At 38.9% G+C, this 17,842-nt stretch overlaps 1 protein-coding gene across 1 annotated transcript in view; it reads left to right on the top strand.

Moving 5' to 3' along the window:
* The first annotated feature begins 219 nt into the window (after positions 1-219).
* The window catches only part of il17rb (interleukin 17 receptor B), a 36,071-nt gene continuing 18,448 nt past the window's right edge, over positions 220-17,842 (top strand). The window contains exons 1-6 of the mRNA XM_072581691.1: positions 220-274; positions 6,588-6,725; positions 8,251-8,366; positions 11,573-11,699; positions 13,524-13,565; positions 15,319-15,473. Coding sequence (XP_072437792.1) covers positions 220-274; positions 6,588-6,725; positions 8,251-8,366; positions 11,573-11,699; positions 13,524-13,565; positions 15,319-15,473 — 633 coding nt within the window. The remainder of the gene's footprint in view (positions 275-6,587; positions 6,726-8,250; positions 8,367-11,572; positions 11,700-13,523; positions 13,566-15,318; positions 15,474-17,842) is intronic.

Consider the following 17,842-nt stretch of genomic DNA (forward strand, 5'->3'; position numbering starts at 1 on the left):
AAACTAATGATCATGTGTCAGTGCTCTGAGATCAATAATTTCACTTCCCTCTTATGGTGATGTGGTCGATCACACATTAACAGGCATATGACGTTCCCATTTCAAAGACTTCTAAAACACCGCCCCGCTGCACCAGAGCACATCAGTTTTGCTCAGTACCAGGAACAGTGAGGAACTCAGCTGGAAAAATACACCGACAGGGATGACAACAAGCCTAGGATGGTATATTTCACTTTATTTTGCTTCCCTTTATATGAGAACGGCTTCTGTCACGGTAAGAAAAGTATTATATGTTTGTAATCGAATCCAGATTTTTGCACAGTAATTAACAATTTTCTACAAGTGTACCAGTCATCGAGTCTTACAGCACGGAAATAGATCATTAGGTCCACGCTTATCACAATCCCAAACTAAACTGGTCCCTCTTGCCTGTGCTGAAAACCATAACCCTCCAAGTATTTCTTATTCACGTAATTATCTAAATGTCTTTTAAACGTTCTAACTGTACTGGCATTCTCCCACTTCCTCTGGAAGTTTATTCCATACATGAATTACTTTCTGTGTAAACATAAAGTTGCTCCTCATAACTTAAAAAAAATCTTTTTAAAATCTTTCTCCTCTCACCTTAAAAATATGCACCCTAGTCTTGAAATCACCAACCTCAGGAAAAAGACACCTGCCTTATTTATACCCTTCATAATTTTATAAACCTTTGTAAGGTCACCCCTAAACCTCCTACATTCCAGTGAGAAACGTCCCAGCCTATTCAGCCTCTCACCATAAATCAAACTCTTCATTCCTGGCAACATCCTCGTAACTCTATTCTGAACCTTCTCCAGCATAATATTATTATAACAGGGTGACTAGGGTGGATACCATACTCCAAAACAGGCCTCACCAACACCCTGTACAACCTCAATATAACATCCCAACTCCAATACTTAAGAGGTCTGAGCAATGAAGACAAGTGAGCTGAACACCTTGTTAACCACCCTGTCTGTTTGTCATGCAAACTTCAAATAATTATGTCTCTCTGTTCTACAACACTGCTAAAGGTCCTCCTTTTAATTGTATAAGTTTTGCCCTTATTTGTTTTACCAAAATGCTCTACCTCAAATTTATCCAAATTAAACTCCATTTGCCAATCTTCAGCCCATTCACCCAATTGATCAAGATCTCTTTATAATCTTATATAACCTTCTTCATTGTCTGAAGCAGAATCAGAAAATTGTCTTGTACACAGTTAAGAAATTCCTCTCCATCTAAACCTTTAACACTATGGCAGTCCCAGTTGATGTTTGGAAAGTTAAAATCCCTTACCATAACAACCCTATTATTCTTACAGATAGCTGAGATCACCTTACAAGTTTGTTTCTCAATTTCCCTCTGACTATTGGGGGGGTCTATAATACAATCCCAATAAGGTGATCATCCCTTTCTTATTTCTCAGTTCCACCCAAATAACTTTCCTGGATGTATTTCCAGGAATATCCTCCCTCAGCACAGCTGTAATGCTATCCCTCGTCAAAAATGCCACTCCCCCTCCTCTCTTGCCTCCCTTTCTATCCTTCCTGTAGCATTTGTATCCTGGAACACTAAGCTGCCAGTCCTGCCCATCCCTGAGCCACATTTCTGTAATTGCTATGATATCCCAGTCCCATGTTCCTAACCATGCCCTGAGTTCATCTGTCTTCCCTGTTAGGCCCCTTGCATTGAAATAAATGCAGTTTAATTTATTAGTCCTACCTTGTCCCTGCCTGCCCTGACTGTTTGACTCACTTCTGTTCTCAGCTGTACCTGTCTCAGATCGATCTCTTTCCTCACTATCTCCTTGGGACCCACCCCCCTTCCCTTCCCCCCACCCCCCCACTTCCTCACCACCACCACCTTACTAGTTTAAATCCTCCCGAGCAGTTCTAGCAGATTTCCCTGCCACTATATTAGTTCCCTTCCAATTTAGGAGCAATCTGTCCTTGTACAAGTCATTTCTACCCCAGAAGAGATTCCAATGATCCAAAAATGTGAATCCTTCTTCCATACACCAGCTACTCAGCCATGCATTCATCTGCTGTATCCTCCTATTCCTGCCCTCACTACCTCGTAGTACTGGGAATAATCCAGATATTACTACCCTTGAGGACCTCCTTTTTAAATTTCTGCTAAGGCTGAGAAGTGGCAGATGGAGTTTAATTCAGATAAATGCGAGGTGCTGCATTTTGGGAAAGCTAATCTTAGCAGGACTTGTACACTTAATGGTAAGGTCCTAGGGAGTGTTGCTGAACAAAGAGACCTTGGAGTGCAGGTTCATAGCTCCTTGAAAGTGGAGTCGCAGGTAGATAGGATAATGGAGAAAGCGTTTGGTACGCTTTCCTTTATTGGTCAGAGTATTGAGTACAGGAGTTGGGAGGTCATGTTGCGGCTGTACAGGACATTGGTTCAGCCACTGTTGGAATATTGCATGCAATTCTGGTCTCTTTCCTATTGGAAAGATGTTGTAAAACTTGAAAGGGTTCAGAAAAGATTTACAAGGATGTTGCCAGGATTGGAGGATTTGAGCTAGAGGGAGAGGCTGAACAGGCTGGGGCTGTTTTCTCTGGAGTGTTGGAGGCTAAGGGGTGACCTTATAGCGGTTTACAAAATTATGAGGGGCATGGATAGGGTAAATAGACAAAGTCTTTTCCCTGGGGTCGGGGAGTCCAGAACTAGAGGGCATAGGTTTAGGGTGAGAGGGGAAAGATATAAAAGAGACCTAAGGGGCAACGTTTTCACACAGAGGGTGGTACGTTTATGGAATAAGCTGCCAGAGGAAGTGGTGGAGGCTGGTACAATTGCAACATTTAAGATGCATTTGGATGGGTATATGAATAGGAAGGGTTTGGAGGGATATGGGCTGGGTGCTGGCAAGTGGGACTAGATTGGGTTGGGATATCTGGTTGGCATGGACAGGTTGGACTGAAGGGTCTGTTTTCATGCTGTACATCTCTATGACTCTATGACTATAACTGTCCACTGTACCACCAATTTGGTGTCATCTAAAAATGGACTCAGCACAGATCCCTGTGGAATCCAGCTGGTCACAGCCCTCCAGCCCAAGAAAACATCCCTCCACCACCACTCTCTGTCTCCTGCCTTTAAGCAAATTTTATATCCAGTTGCCAAGTGATTATAAATCATTACAATAGGTGAAAAAAATCTCCTAAAGTTAGCAATAATTTATCAAATTAGGGATAGTTTCCTAATGTTTGCACTTACTGCTTTATACTGTGCAGTATTTTCTACATACTGTACTATCAGTATTATAGTAAAATATATGTGGCTTCTGCAAGTTTGGTGAAATACTGTTAATAATATTAACTAGTTTGGACAGCTATTGCTTGCACCACTTAAATTGATGTATTTTTCATATTAAATTGCTTTATTTTGCTGTAAGAAATGTGTTCATTATGTTTCCTTATGACTTGATATAGTAATATAAAAGAAACTAAACACACAACTTGGAGATGCCAGTGTTGGACTGGGGTGTACAAAGTTAAAAAAACACATAATACCAGGTTATAGTCCAACAGGTTTAATTGGAAGCAACACTAGCTTTTGGAGCGCCGCTCCTTCAATCACCTGATTTTTAACTAAACGCATAACCTTCTCCAATTACCTCTAGTGTCCTCCAAAGATCTGCCCTTCATTTCTGATTTTCTTGCTGTGTCAGGTAACATAATCTGAAAACAATAGTTTTCATCTATACCCTGATCACAATGAAAACTACCACTGCTCTACCACTGTCTCTAACTTCTCACATTTCTTGTCCAATTTCCAATATTGGATGAATAGAAATTCCTTCCAAGCAAGTATGTAGAAAATTGAATCTATTGTCATTGGATCTTCCTGCACAAATTCTTACTCAGTGGCACTATTACTAGCCTTGATAAATGCTTGAGGTGTAATCAGGTTGGTTAGAAATGATACTGTCATTTTTGACATTGAGCTAAGCATCTGGCAGCATATCCATATCATCACAAAGACTGCCTACTTCCATTTTTGCCCAATTCTACTTTGACTTATCAGCTGATGAAACCCTTATCCTCATCTCCCTTAATTTAAATTTGACTACTGCCGAAGATTCCTAGCCAGCCTCTTGACTTTTGTTCTCAGTGAATTTGTGATTATTCAAAATTTGCCTCCTTCCTAACATGCACAAAGTTCCATTCAACCATTACCAATGTGCTCAATGATATTGCTTTAATTAATCATTGATTTAACTTCAAAATTCAAATTCTTGTTTCCAATCCCCTATGTTTACAACTGCCTATTTCTGCAACTATATTTTCCTAACCATATGCAAAATAGATATTATTTGTATTTAAAACAGATCATAGCATGCATTCTGTTGGACTTCATCTGATTTGAAATAAACCTTTTTTTTTATGCTGACAGATAACCTGCACAGAAAAACAATGTAAGTATGTATTTTCATTAATTGTTAAAGTTCTACATTTTTGCATTATATGTGTACATACATAATCTTCTGAGAATCTTCACTTTTCCAGTTCTGGTCTCCCGGGCCTCCTAGGTTTTGATCTCCAAACTACTGATGGCTGTGCCTTCAATTACCAATGTCTTAAAGCTCTGTATGTCTCTTCTGAAAACTCACTGGACAGAACCTCTTTGGATTCTCAGTGACATGAACTATAGGGAGAAATCCAAGAAAATTGCACAAGAAGTCAAATGAGGCCCCTTTTGATGGTGGGAGCAACTAATTGCATTTTTTAACAGAGTGCCAGACATCAAAACAAGACTCTTGCTAGGGGCAGTGAAATGACCAATTAAAGGGGGTCATTTTCAATATCACCTTCATCAACAGCAAGTCTATAGGGAGAGGCTGAACAGGCTGGGGCTGTTTTCCCTGAAGCGTCGGAGGCTGAGGGGTGACCTTCACCCCTGAGGGGCATGGATAGGGTAAATAGGCAAAGTTTTTCCCTGGGGTCAGGGAGTCCAGAACTAGAGGGCATAGGTTTAGGGTGAGAGGGGAAAGATATAAAAGAGACCAAAGGGGCAGCTTTTTCACGCAGAGTGGTACGTGTATGGAATGAGCTGCCAGAGGAAGTGGTGGAGGCTGGTACAATCGCAACATTGAAAAGGCATCTGGATGGGTACATGAATTAGGTTGGGATATCTGCTTGGCATAGATGAGTTGGATCGAAGGGTCTGTTTCGTGTTGTACTTCTCTATGACTCTATGGCCTAGTGACTCCAACTTGACGGTTGCTTCTCTGAGCTGCTGTCTTGGATAATTAGCACCAGTGTTTCAGGCACACTTCAGTAAGCTTGGACCCTCTCCCCCATCCTTGGACTGGCAACCTACATATGCCTTGATGGCATAGAGAGGCTAGATCATGTCTGATCCATTTGCGATATTCATCTGCACTTCAATGTTGCACTTAGGCTTGCATCTGCAACAACAATTGAAATGAATTTGCAAAAAAAATTTGCACACAAGCACAGGGACCTAACTTTCAGGTTGGACCAGGCTGCACTCCAGAGTTGCCAGTTCACAGTCTTAGTGTTCACTTACTTAGCACAGACTTGCATACTTACAGCATCCGTGCCTTGTCTTGCCTCACCTTGCCTTGCTGTGCCATACCTTTTAGCATGTTGGTGTCTCAGTTATAACTTAAAAGCTCACAGTACTTCTATTTTGAAGCTGTTCTGTGCAGAAACAGAGCTGGACTACTTGTGGTGCTTGACAGTGCTTGACTCTGTAACGTATCGCCTTGTATATTCTTCCTATTTTTAATACACCTTGCTGCTCTTTAAATAATGTTCCAAACATCCAACGGTTATTATTATGCTGAAACTTCCAATGGTCTAATAGCAGCCAGTTCAAGACCTACTTTTTTTGGTTTTCCAGAGTCATTCTTGGCCTCTGTTTCCTTATTTTCTGTTTGCCACCAGAAGAGACGATCCCTATCTAACTTTGCAGTTTCCTTCTCTCTGTGAAATCACTATGGGTTCAGCTCAATGAATGGTGACAACAATAAAGATTTGAATGAGTGGGAATTTCAGTAGGAAGAGGTTCAAAATGTGGAAACGTTATCACAGAATCCCTACAGTGTGGAAAGAGGCCATTTGGCCCATCGAGTCTCCACCAACCCTACAAACAACATCCCACTCAGACAGCTATCTTAATCCTATAACTCTACATTTCCCACCTAGCCTGCATCTCTGGAAACTGTGGACAATTTACCATGGTCAATCCACCTAACTTGCATATCTTTAGACTGCAATAGGAAATCGGAGGATGTGGAGACACAGGGAGAATGTACAAACTCCACATAGGTAGTCACCTAATGCTGGAATCAAACCTGGATCCCTGGTGCTGTGAGGCTGCAGTGCTAACCACTGAGCCACTATACCATTCATTTACTTATTGAATAGATGACAATCATGCCTACCCTTCAGTGTTAGTAGATTATCATTGTATAGAGCACATACTGAGCCAATTTTCACATTTTATGCCTGTGAACTTTATTTGCTTGAATATAGTGTGCATAATTGCATGTAAAAATTTGAAATAGTATCCTTTTAATGTAGTTAATGAACCTCCACCAGAGTGGACAATGCCAAATGAGAAAACCCCTTCAGATATATTGGATCTTCAAGTTCGGTTACAACAATCGGAAGAAAGTCAGCGTTCAGTGCTTAATATCAGCTGGACCATCAGCCCAGATGGTGAGATAGTCTTCCAATATATACTTATTATTAATTCATTCATTTGATGTAGGAAATTTGGCTAGGGCAGTATTTGTTGCCCTTTGCTAAGAAAAAGTGATTGGCAGTCATCTTCTTGAACCACTATAGTCCATGTGATGTAGGTATACCCACACTGCTGTTCACAAGAAAGTTCTAAGATGTGGTTGTATGTAAAATATATTGCTCATTTAAAATAATTACTGAAAATTCACCTATTGCATTGCATGGTGTGTAGGTGAACATGCCCTTTCTAAGCATGCTCAATATAGAATCACAGGGCTGCATCATGGGGAGGTGATTTTCACACCTCCAGGACAGCCAATTTAAGGCCCATATTGCCTTTGGAAAGGCACACCAAATCACAAAATAATCAGTCAGCTGTCAGGCCTATCCTACGGTCAAGTCCTCAGAGATCGCAATTATCAAAAAGTGCCATCCAGAGGCCAACAATTCTTTTGATCAGTAATGTCACCACAGAAGTGCTGGCTGCTTTTGGAGTGCCAGTCACAGAATGACCAGGCCAGATGTAAATAATAGTGGGAGGGATTTTGTGAGACAGTGGTTGTGGAATTGGAAGAACGTAAGGTATTTAGAACAAGGACACGAGGTTGGTTCTCAGTGAATTCCCCCTTCTCAACACAGCCACTTGTCCACCCATTTCATCAGATTGTCTACGATTCCTTGAAGTGTATCACTGTCCTCCTCACAGTTCACAATTCACAAATGCGTTCAAATTTTGCCTCTTTGCAAATTTGAAATTGTGCTGTGTCCATCCAACTTAAGTGGTGAATATCAATGAAATGGAGTTGCAATCCTGGTGCCAACTCTTGGAATCTCACCATAATATCCCCTTTTCTGAAAAAACAACGATTCACCATTTACCCCGACTCTTTTTATCCTGTCACTCAGCCAATTTAATTTCCATGCTGCTACTGTGCCTTTTAGTCCATGGGTTTCAACTTGCTGTAAAAAACTTATTATGTGATGATTTATCAAACATCTTTCTTTAAGACCATGTACGTGGCATCAACAGAATTACTTCACCCATCCTCTCTGTCACCTCTTAAAATTCTCAATTGAGCTAGTCAAACACAATATTTCACCAATTTGTACTGGATTTGTATCATCCATATTTATCCAGTGTGGTTCAAACTTTATGTAGTGAAACATAAAAAATTCAGAGCATTTGGCATTATGAATTTTTCATGTTCAGATTCTAACATTTGTTTGAGGAGAGTCAGGATGCAACCCATAGATTTAAAAACCAAATAAAAAACAACAGTTTGAGAAAAAAAACTGATTTCGCAGATACAATGCAGACTATTTTCATTTAAAGCTGTCCCTATTTATTGTTGTTTTGTTGTAACAAAGTTTAATTATTGCTGCATGAAATCTTACTAAGTATCGCATGGTTCATTTTCACATTGTTTACTGTTGTAACTGACTCGATTGGTGTCATTTTGATGTAGTCTCTCCTATTTTGACTTGTGGTCTTTTTTTCTAGGAAGCATTCAAGAACTTAGAGCCACTATGATATGCATTCAAAGTCCTCAAACAACCTGTTTTCGATGTGATTACAGTGCATTGTTTGAATCAGCACAAAATCCTCAAGGTCAACCAGTGAGTTATGTAGACTTCCTAATGAATGTAATATGCTAAACTAATATTCTTTAAAAAAAGTGCAAACCTTTGCTTAGACAGGAACTTACTAAATATAATTTTCTACTGTAATGATTTCATGAATCACAAGACAACTAACCAACATAATTACTATCAGAAATCATAACAAATATTTTGAATGATTGTCAGTGTCTAACATGCAGTTATGATCTTGTTTTAAAAGTTTTTTAATAGATATTTTTATTGAAAATTTAACATGTTTTTACACATTTACAAAAGAAAACTAAAAAAAACTCCAAGTATAAACATTGATATACAATTAAATCTTAAATAAATAATAACTAAAATCTATTAATCAGAAAAAAAAGAAATACCAAGAGAGAAAAGAAAACAAAACTCAACTAACTAATCATCTAACCGACAACTAACCAGAGTGTATGATTAAAACTTTTACATTATTCAAGAGAATAAAAAACAATGGATAACACAGAAATTGATTAGTGACATACATGCTCGGAATGTGTTAACATCAGATCACAACAAAACCCGTATTCGTGCGGGATTCCTCTCCTAAGGGGCCCCGGACCGGCCAGGCTCACCCTCTCAATTAAATGAAGGCCCTTGTTAGGATGACTGCGATATTTGTATTTGTGTAATTCGAGAAGGGCTGCCATATTTTATGGAGTAATTCGATTTTTCTTTTGATGCACCATATTTGTAAGGAAGTTAGGGCGAGTATATTCCATAATTATTCTGCGCCAACTTGAATGTCCATGAGGGCCCTCAGCCACCCAGTTTACTTGCACAGAAAGAGAGAATGGAAAATAATCTCTTCCCTGTCATAATTTCAGGTGTTCTTTATCCAATAAATGTGTCTCCTATAGGAGAGCTATATCGATCCTTTCTTTCTTGAGGTTTGATAATATTTTCTTCCTTTTGATTGGTGAATTACTCCCCGTGACATTCCAGGTGCACCATTTAATCGACCAATTACCCATAATTACCAGGCAGGTACAAGACCCCCAGGAGGTGAAACCTGATCCAAAACATCCCGAGCATAGAGCATATAAAATTCACAAAAATAAAGGCTCTTTAATACACTCAGATCAATATAATAAAAAACTATTTCTAAATAAAAAAATATAAAACATATTTAAACGGAGATCTTTCCCCTTATTCCTCGGGGGCATCACTTCCTTTCCAAAAACCCATCATAACCTCTCCCAAAGAGTGCCCCACCCTTGACCCAGTCACTCCACGATAGGATAAAGAAAATTCAAATATACTACTGAGCTAGAATTCACAATGAGTATCCTACCCCCTCCCTTCCCCCACCCACACCAACACCTGGATATATTTGGTAATATTAATACCATATATGAACATAAATGACTATAAAATTACAGTCTCAGCAAATAATAATTAAATATAGTAATACAGAATAGCAGGGGAAAACAACCCCGCTCCTAAGGAAAGAGATAAAATAGATTAAGGTAACCACCTTCACCCCCATCTACATTAACTAGACCCCCTGGCCAATGTGTATATAAAAAAAAGGGAAGAAAATCGCTAAGTAAAAAATAAATAAATAAACCCCTCTTCCCACCCCCCCAGAGATAATATTAAACAGTAAGGTAATGAAAGGAATAAAAAAGGGGTTAACCGGGGTGGGGGGAGGGCAAAACAACATCAACTAACTCTTATAATTTATCTAAGAGAGTCCAAAAGTTCCTTTGCCTTCTCCGGTGATCCGAAGTTTTACACGGATCCTTCATGGCTGAAGCATAGCGTAGCTGGATAGCGCAAGGAGTACTGAATGTTTAAGTCCCTTAAACGCTTCTTCGCTTCATCAAATGCCTTCCTCTTTTGGACCAAAGCTGGGGAAAAGTCCTGAAATAACATAATCTTGGATCCTTTATAAATCATGGCTTGTGGATCTTTCCCAAGATTTCTGGAAGCTTCCAAGAGCATCTGCCTCTCCTTGTAACTCTGCAGCCGGAACAGGACCGGGCAGGGGTGCTGGTTCGAGCCAGGCCCGTGCACTGCAACCTGGTAGGCCCATTCCACCCTTACCTGGCCTGATCCAGCCTCCAGATTTAACAGCTGTGAAAGCCACTGCTCGAGGAATGCTGTAGCTGGACTTCTTCTTCCCGTTTGGGAAGGCCCAGCAAACAAATATTTTTTCGACGACCTCGATTCTTGAGGTCATCGATGTGATTCTCTAAGGTTTGGACTTGCTGTTTGAGAGTCCGGACCCGATCCACGGCCGATTCTGCTATGATCTCGGAGGTCGCGGCCTTTAGCTCCGCCCCTCTGACTAGGCACTTGATTTCTTTGATGTCTCGGCTGTGCTGTTCAAGCGTGGCCAAGAGTGAATTCCATCGGCTTCAGGACTCTTCAATGAAGGCATTGATCTTCGCATCGAGTTTAGAGATTATTTCCACGAGGCTTACCATCGCAGATAAGTCCCCCGGAGCGGCTGCTGACGCCTCTGCTGAAGCTGGGGAGGGTGGGGGAGGGGTTCCTGCCTACTGAGAACTGAGGGCTCCTTTCCCCTTAGTCATTTTTACAGGAGACCAGACTATTTAAATTTAGTGCTGAGCAACTAATTACATTAAGTAAAAACTATTTTAAATGATTTAGTGAGTGTGGTGGAGGCAGGAGAAGTCTTGGGAGGAGCACTATAGACTCAGACTTGCTGAGTCGCCGCCATCTTGGATCTCGCAGTTATGATCTTATTGAAATCTCAGGTCCAAGAGGCATGTGCCTATTCCTGCTCTTATTTCTTGTGTTGTCATTCACCTTTATAAACAAAGTCTGGTATCCTGCCTTCTGAATACTGATGTGATAACTCACTTAATAATGGTTCAGGAATCCTTAAGACTGTAAGACCATAAGAAATAGGAGTGGAAGTAAGGCCATTCGGCTTATCGAGTCTACTCCACCATTCAATCATGGCTGATGGGCATTTCAATACCACTTACCCACACTCTCCCTGTATCCCTTAATTTCTTGCGAGATTAAGAATTTATCAATCTCTGCCTTGAAGACATTTAACGTCCCGGCCTCCATTGCACTCCGTGGTATGTCACAGTATACATTGTATTTCAGAATTTTGTAAGGTTGTACAAAATATAGTAAAAGCTACAAATATCCCTGAAATATAACACCTTGTTACATTAAAAATATTGCTTCCTTTTTTCAAGTGGCAATTTTATTACGCTGAATATCCTGTTAAGCCAGCAACCAATTACTTTGTGACAGCATTCAACATTCCAACAGCAAATATTGGTGAATATCCACCAGAGAAATCCACTAGTCTTTTCACACCATGTAAGTGCATTACGTATATTATGTTTTTCAAGCATAAGGCACTTTTCAAACATTTTTTCTGAGTGCGTTTTCAATGACAATAGATTAAAGTTGGAGGTATGTAGTGGTAGATGGAGAGGTTTAGGATGGAGTGGACAGAATGCTGTTACCCTATAAACAGTGTTTCTACTTGTAAATTACTTTAAAATGTTAAACTTTAAAAAAAAATCAACTCCACTAATGGGAACTGCAGGCAAAATTTAAATTTCAATTGCTCTTCATAATTTGTGCACTTTCTATTAACAGCCTTTTACATTTCAAAAGTAATTGGCCACCTTTCAGTTTTCAGTTAGCTATGAGTAAATGATGACAGAAATAAAAAAAAAACTAAAATTATAACAATCTAAAGAATTTCAATTGCCTCATTCACTCCATGACCTACAAAACTAGGAAGGAAACTAAGCTGTAGACCAAGCGCAGGTGGTTACCCAGAAGTACAGATCACTTAACTGATTGGGGCAAATGAAATATAAAGAAATGAAATGTGAAATTATCCATTTTGGAAGAAAGAGTAGAATTTTATTTTAAAAGCTGTCAGAGAATAAATGTTGGTGTTCGGAGGGATATGGATATCTATGCACAAACCACAGAGCTAACAGGCAGGTACGGCAAGCAAATAGGAAAATAAATGATATATTATCTTTTGTTTCAAAAGGTTTAGAGTACAAGCTTAAGGCAGCCTTACTGCTTTGCATAGAGCTTTCTTGAGATCATACAAAAATTGGTCACAATTTCATTTCTATAACGAAGGAAGGTGAGAGATGGGTGGAAAAATGGTTCGCTAGATTATTTCCAGGAATGACAATGTAGGTTTATGAGGAGAGAACAAGTAGAATGTACCTGTATTAGTTTAGAAAAATGAGACAAGACCTTTATTGCAATATAAAAACAAGAGAGGGCGGATGCTGTGAGACTGTTTTCTCTGATTGGCCAGTCTAGAATTGTGAGATTTGGAATCAGAGTAAGGGGTCAGGCATTTAGGACAGAAATAAAAGAATGCTTGTGTCTCTTCGCAATTTTCTGCTGCAGAAGGCTGTCAATGCTCACTTGATGTGTATAATCAAAACTGTGATTGAAAGCTGCTGAGGCACTTAACGAATCAAGTGATATGTCAGGCAGGCCATGAAAAAAATTAGGTTTATGGAGCTATGATCTTATTGAAGTTCAGTTTCAAAAGGCGTATGCCTATTCCTGCCCTTATTTCTTGTATTGTTAGCCACCTTTATAAACAAAATTTGAAATCCTGCCATCTGAATACTGATGCAATAACTAACTTAATTGAGGTTCAGTAAATCTTTCGAGAAAGCAAGTAAGCAAATGAGAAAATCTCCTTACTTCTGCTGTGTTAGCTGAGGTCATCTTACCTGAAAGGAAGCCTGGCACAAATATTTTCAATGTATGTATCTGGATTAGGGAATAGGAATATTGACTTTAGGTTTCAGTTTCTGATGCCTAACCTGTCGGCCTTGCTGAAAGTTTGTGTGTATGTCAGGAGACAGGTTAGCAGAACCCCTGTATTGTCAATCCTGTTTTGGAAGTCTAATTGGCCACTAATTATCTCCTAAAGGTTAGCAGAACATCCTTGTGGCCAATTGATATCCTGAAATTCTTTGCTTTTGCATTTAAAAATAAAAAAAAAGTGAGATATAGCAGTTAGTTTCACGGACTAACTCAAAAAATTTAGGTTAATATCATAATCCTATTTGCAATCAGTTCAACGCATCTTGAGACTATAGGCTTTTACACGGCTTTTGTGAATCTGACTATTTTGTTTCAATTGTATAGCTTGTTCCGATGTGACAATGAAAAATCATGAAAGCTGTGAAGGTAGGCAACTTGTTTCTTTAAAATAAAACTCTAAAAATGTACTTTATTGATTTTCCTTAGCAGCCAGATTTCTCAAGTACACAATAGGCATCACCATCATGCAAACTTTAATTTTATTTTAATAATAGTATTAATAGTATTGGCTGGAAATAATATGAGCTGAAATTCACACCAACTCTATGCTGACTAGTAACAAAGCCAAAATCTTCTGTCAATCTACTTACCTAATGGCTGAATGTAAAAAATGAATAAACAATGTAAACGTAAGCAGAAAATTTTATGATGGTTTAAAAGATAACAGAGCGATTGTAGGTCAAATGCCTATATTTCTTCTACTTTAATGTAAAAAATTGTCATTATACTATGTTTGCAGCACTATTCTGGGGCAATGATCCCCTCCTTTACCAAATGAAGTTTATGCACGGACTTTTGAGGAGTCAACAGTATTGGTCACTGGCTGGACAGAAACTACTCCCCTCCCCTCCCACCATGTTGCCTCTTTCTGGGAAGCATCTTGTGCTGCTCAGATAATTACAGGCACATATGCTACCCTGAAGGCAGGATCCAATTCACATAGCACCTGGTTTATCAGAGGCTGGTAGTTCTTTTGTACTCAGTTGCATCACTTAGGAGGTGATGGCTAATGTTGGTATGACACTGACTGAAGCCTAGTATCAAAGATGGATCCAGACAGTTGAGTGATGGGGAAAGTAGTGGAGATTGGGGAGGTGGGGAGTATGAGTGGAGGGTGGGGGTAGCAAGGGTGTCAGCAGCTAGGATAGTGCGCAGCTTCCAGTTGTCTGCCTTTCCCTCAGGGTCCTTTGATAGGATGTGTCTTTAAACAAGTGACCCTTCAGGAGCTCACAAACAAACAACCAAACCAGGCCAAGCTCATTTTATGCCCATGCACTGTCAATACTGTGTTGGAAGTCTAATTGGCCACTAATTATCTACTAAAGCCCCAAACTATGGCTGTGTTGGTAAGGTTGTCCATAAGCCTTCCCACCCCAGCTGTAACCAAGGCACCTGGTACTCAACCATCCTGCCTGATTATATGCCCTCCTGCCTTGAAACTTGCCATAGCAGAGGACCCATATGATAATGTCTCTAACATCAGGAAATAATTTGATGCTAAACTTAAGTTTAATTAAGATATTGATAAAAAGAAATAAATGATGCAATTGTGGAATCTCAACAACCTCTGGATGTAATTGAAACCAGGCAGACAATATGGGCTTCTCAGCTTACCTTCCTTTGATTCTTGATTCATGCCAAGTGGCTGTCTCCATACATTGTTCTCCAAAAGGGTTTGGAGGTTATGGAAGGCAATTAGAAACTCAGAACAACCATAGGCAATGGGTGGACACTAATTAAACTACCATAGTGACGATTGGAAAAATGGCCTGGGGACCAGATTGAACTCAAGAACCAGGACCCCACTTCATGGCATGAAATTTCTCATACAATTATCCACCCCGCCATACCCTCAAAATTCAGCCTTGCATTATTTACACTTTTTAATAATTGCTTTGAATAGATAACAAATTTTGAATATCATCTGATATAAAGTATTTTTATGTTTGCAGAAGTAGAGATTATATTGTGAATTGTGTCACCCAAAGAAATCAATTGATTTCAATATGATATTCATTTTTGCTTTCACATTTTCTAACCGCATCCATTGAAACATTTAAAACATTTAAAAGATTGAATAAATTATGTTTGCAATTATTGAATTATTATGCATTTACAGATGCCCAATGGAATCCAAACATATCTTTGTGTATGGTTAATAAAGACGTGGTTATCAGTTTTACTGCCAGTCCAAATTCATTACGTTATGATGTTGAGCTGGTCATGTGCGATCTCATTGTGACACCAAAATTAAATGGAACAACAATTTCTAAGGTATGTAGTTTAAAATTTAGTACATAGAAAATAAGCCTCACCAAACCTCGGAATCCTGGAGTACTTGCTCTGCAGAATTATGCTGTTGTTTTTCTCCATGTGAGCAGTCTAAGCTAATGTTTCCAAACAAAACCCTCCCATTTCCTTCATGTATCAAATTCCCATTTGGAATAATTTACAGATTCTGCTTTAAGAAAATCAGTTGCAGAGAACTTCATGTTCTAACATTTTACCATGTAAAGAAATTATTTCTATCTTCCCACTCCTTGTTGATAAGTATTAGAAATTATTTTGAGCACAGCAACACTGTTTGTCTGGACATAATTTAAGATGCTTGCATTTTGGATCATGCCACACTTGCCAGTATGATCAATAATTGCTATAACCCAAGAGTCCACCCTTGTGATATGTACGTAGTCATAGAGTCATACAGCACAGAAACAGATCCTTCAGTCCAACCAGTCCATGCTGATCATAATCCCAAACAAAAGTAGTCCCACCTGCCTGCACTTGGCCCAAAACCTTCCAATCATTTCCCAATCATATACCTATCCAAATGTATTTTAAAAGTTGTAATTGTATCCACATTCACCACTTCCTCAGGAAGTTCACTCCACACAGAACCACTCTCTGTATCAAATATTTGCCTCTCGTCTTTTTTTAATCTTTCTCCTTTCTCCTGAAAAATGTTCCCCCTAGTCTTGAAATCCCTTCCCTAAGGTATTTTGACTCATACAGCAATGTTCAGATTACTCTTTGAAATAGAAGAAACTCCATATGAACATTGAAGAATTTACAGATATTTACCATAACTGGCCATTATTTACAAGCACCACATTCACAGGCACAGTATCTGGGTTACATTTAGTTACTTTCTAACAACTGAACAGCATGCTTACAATAGAATATCATGCTTTAAGTGATCCCAGAACAGGACGTAATTTAAGATCCTCAGGTCACATACTATGGGTACTGTGATATTATGTTTCTTAAAGATTTTGACATATTGACAGTGAGACGTAACACAACAGATTGGTAACTGAACTTCAACAGTTGATACTAGGAGAAACTAAATAAATCAGGGGCACATTCCATGGAATTGTAAGGGTTAAGGGGCTGATCTATTCAAAGTTTTCAAGAATTTAAGAAGATCAGACTGGGTACTTTTGAAAAAAAGAACTACTCAACAAATTGGAGAGACTGGCAAAGAGGCAAAGTCAAATAATTAGAACCAGATTATTCAGGAGGAATCATGTAAATATGGGTAGAAGTTTGCAATTCTCTTCTGCCAATGGCAACTGATGTCAATACATTTGTTAATTTTTAAATATGATCTTGATAGTTTATTTTTAATCCAAAGTTATTAAGGAAAGTGGTATAAGATTTAAAAGAGATGTAAGGAAAAATCTTTTCATTCAGAGGGTGGTGGAAATTTGGTAGAGGCAGAAATACTCATAACATTTAAAAAGTATTCAGATGTACTCTTGCAATGCCAAAGCATATAAAGCTATGGACAAAGTGCTGTAAAATGGGATTAGAATAGTTAGGTCATTGTTTTTGCTCAACAACGACACAATGGGCTGAAGAGCCTTGTTGGTCTCTATGAATTTGGATATATGGGAAAAAGGTGATTATGTGGAGTTAGATTAAAAATCAGCCATGAGATCAACAAATGCTGGACATTTTTAAATCAATGTTCAGAGATGTTCTTAAACACCCCTGGAGCAAGATAGCAATTGAACCTGGATTCCCGGTTGACAAGAGTGCTACTCATCAAATGTTATTTTTAAAAGTGTACATGTTATGGTGAGACTTGAACCAGGCCTTCTGGCTCAGAGACACTAACCTACAAACACCCTTCTCATCACGTGCCATACTGCTGGTGCAATGAGATTCAAACCCAGAACTCCATATGAAGTGCTACCAGAATGGGTTCTCAGACGAAACCTGTTTCTTAATAGATGATGTTTGAATTGTAGCCAGTATAGAAATATTTCCTGTTTAGTACAAGATGCAACATAAATTATTCAGCTGCTTTTTATCTACAGACAGCTTGTGAATATGCAAAGTAATAGTCAAAGCAATACCACTTATTTAGCCTAATCCCATTCCTCTCTTCAAAAATATGACCTTATAAAACATCAATTAGACTTCTAACTTATTTTTTATGTTATAATTCTTTCAAACTATTCCTGTAGCAAATAACTGGCAATCTGCATTCAATCTAGAAGTTCAAACCAAGAGTCGTTTCTCATAGCCCGTTCAATGTTTGTTTATCCCTTTGATCCTTATCTCTGTAAATTCTCAATTTATAATTAAAATCTGGCTGAATTCTGACAAATTCAAGAATTTGCTTGCAGTTCTGACAG

The sequence above is a fragment of the Chiloscyllium punctatum genome, chromosome 12 (genome assembly GCF_047496795.1).
Source record: "Chiloscyllium punctatum isolate Juve2018m chromosome 12, sChiPun1.3, whole genome shotgun sequence".
NCBI lineage: Eukaryota > Metazoa > Chordata > Chondrichthyes > Orectolobiformes > Hemiscylliidae > Chiloscyllium > Chiloscyllium punctatum.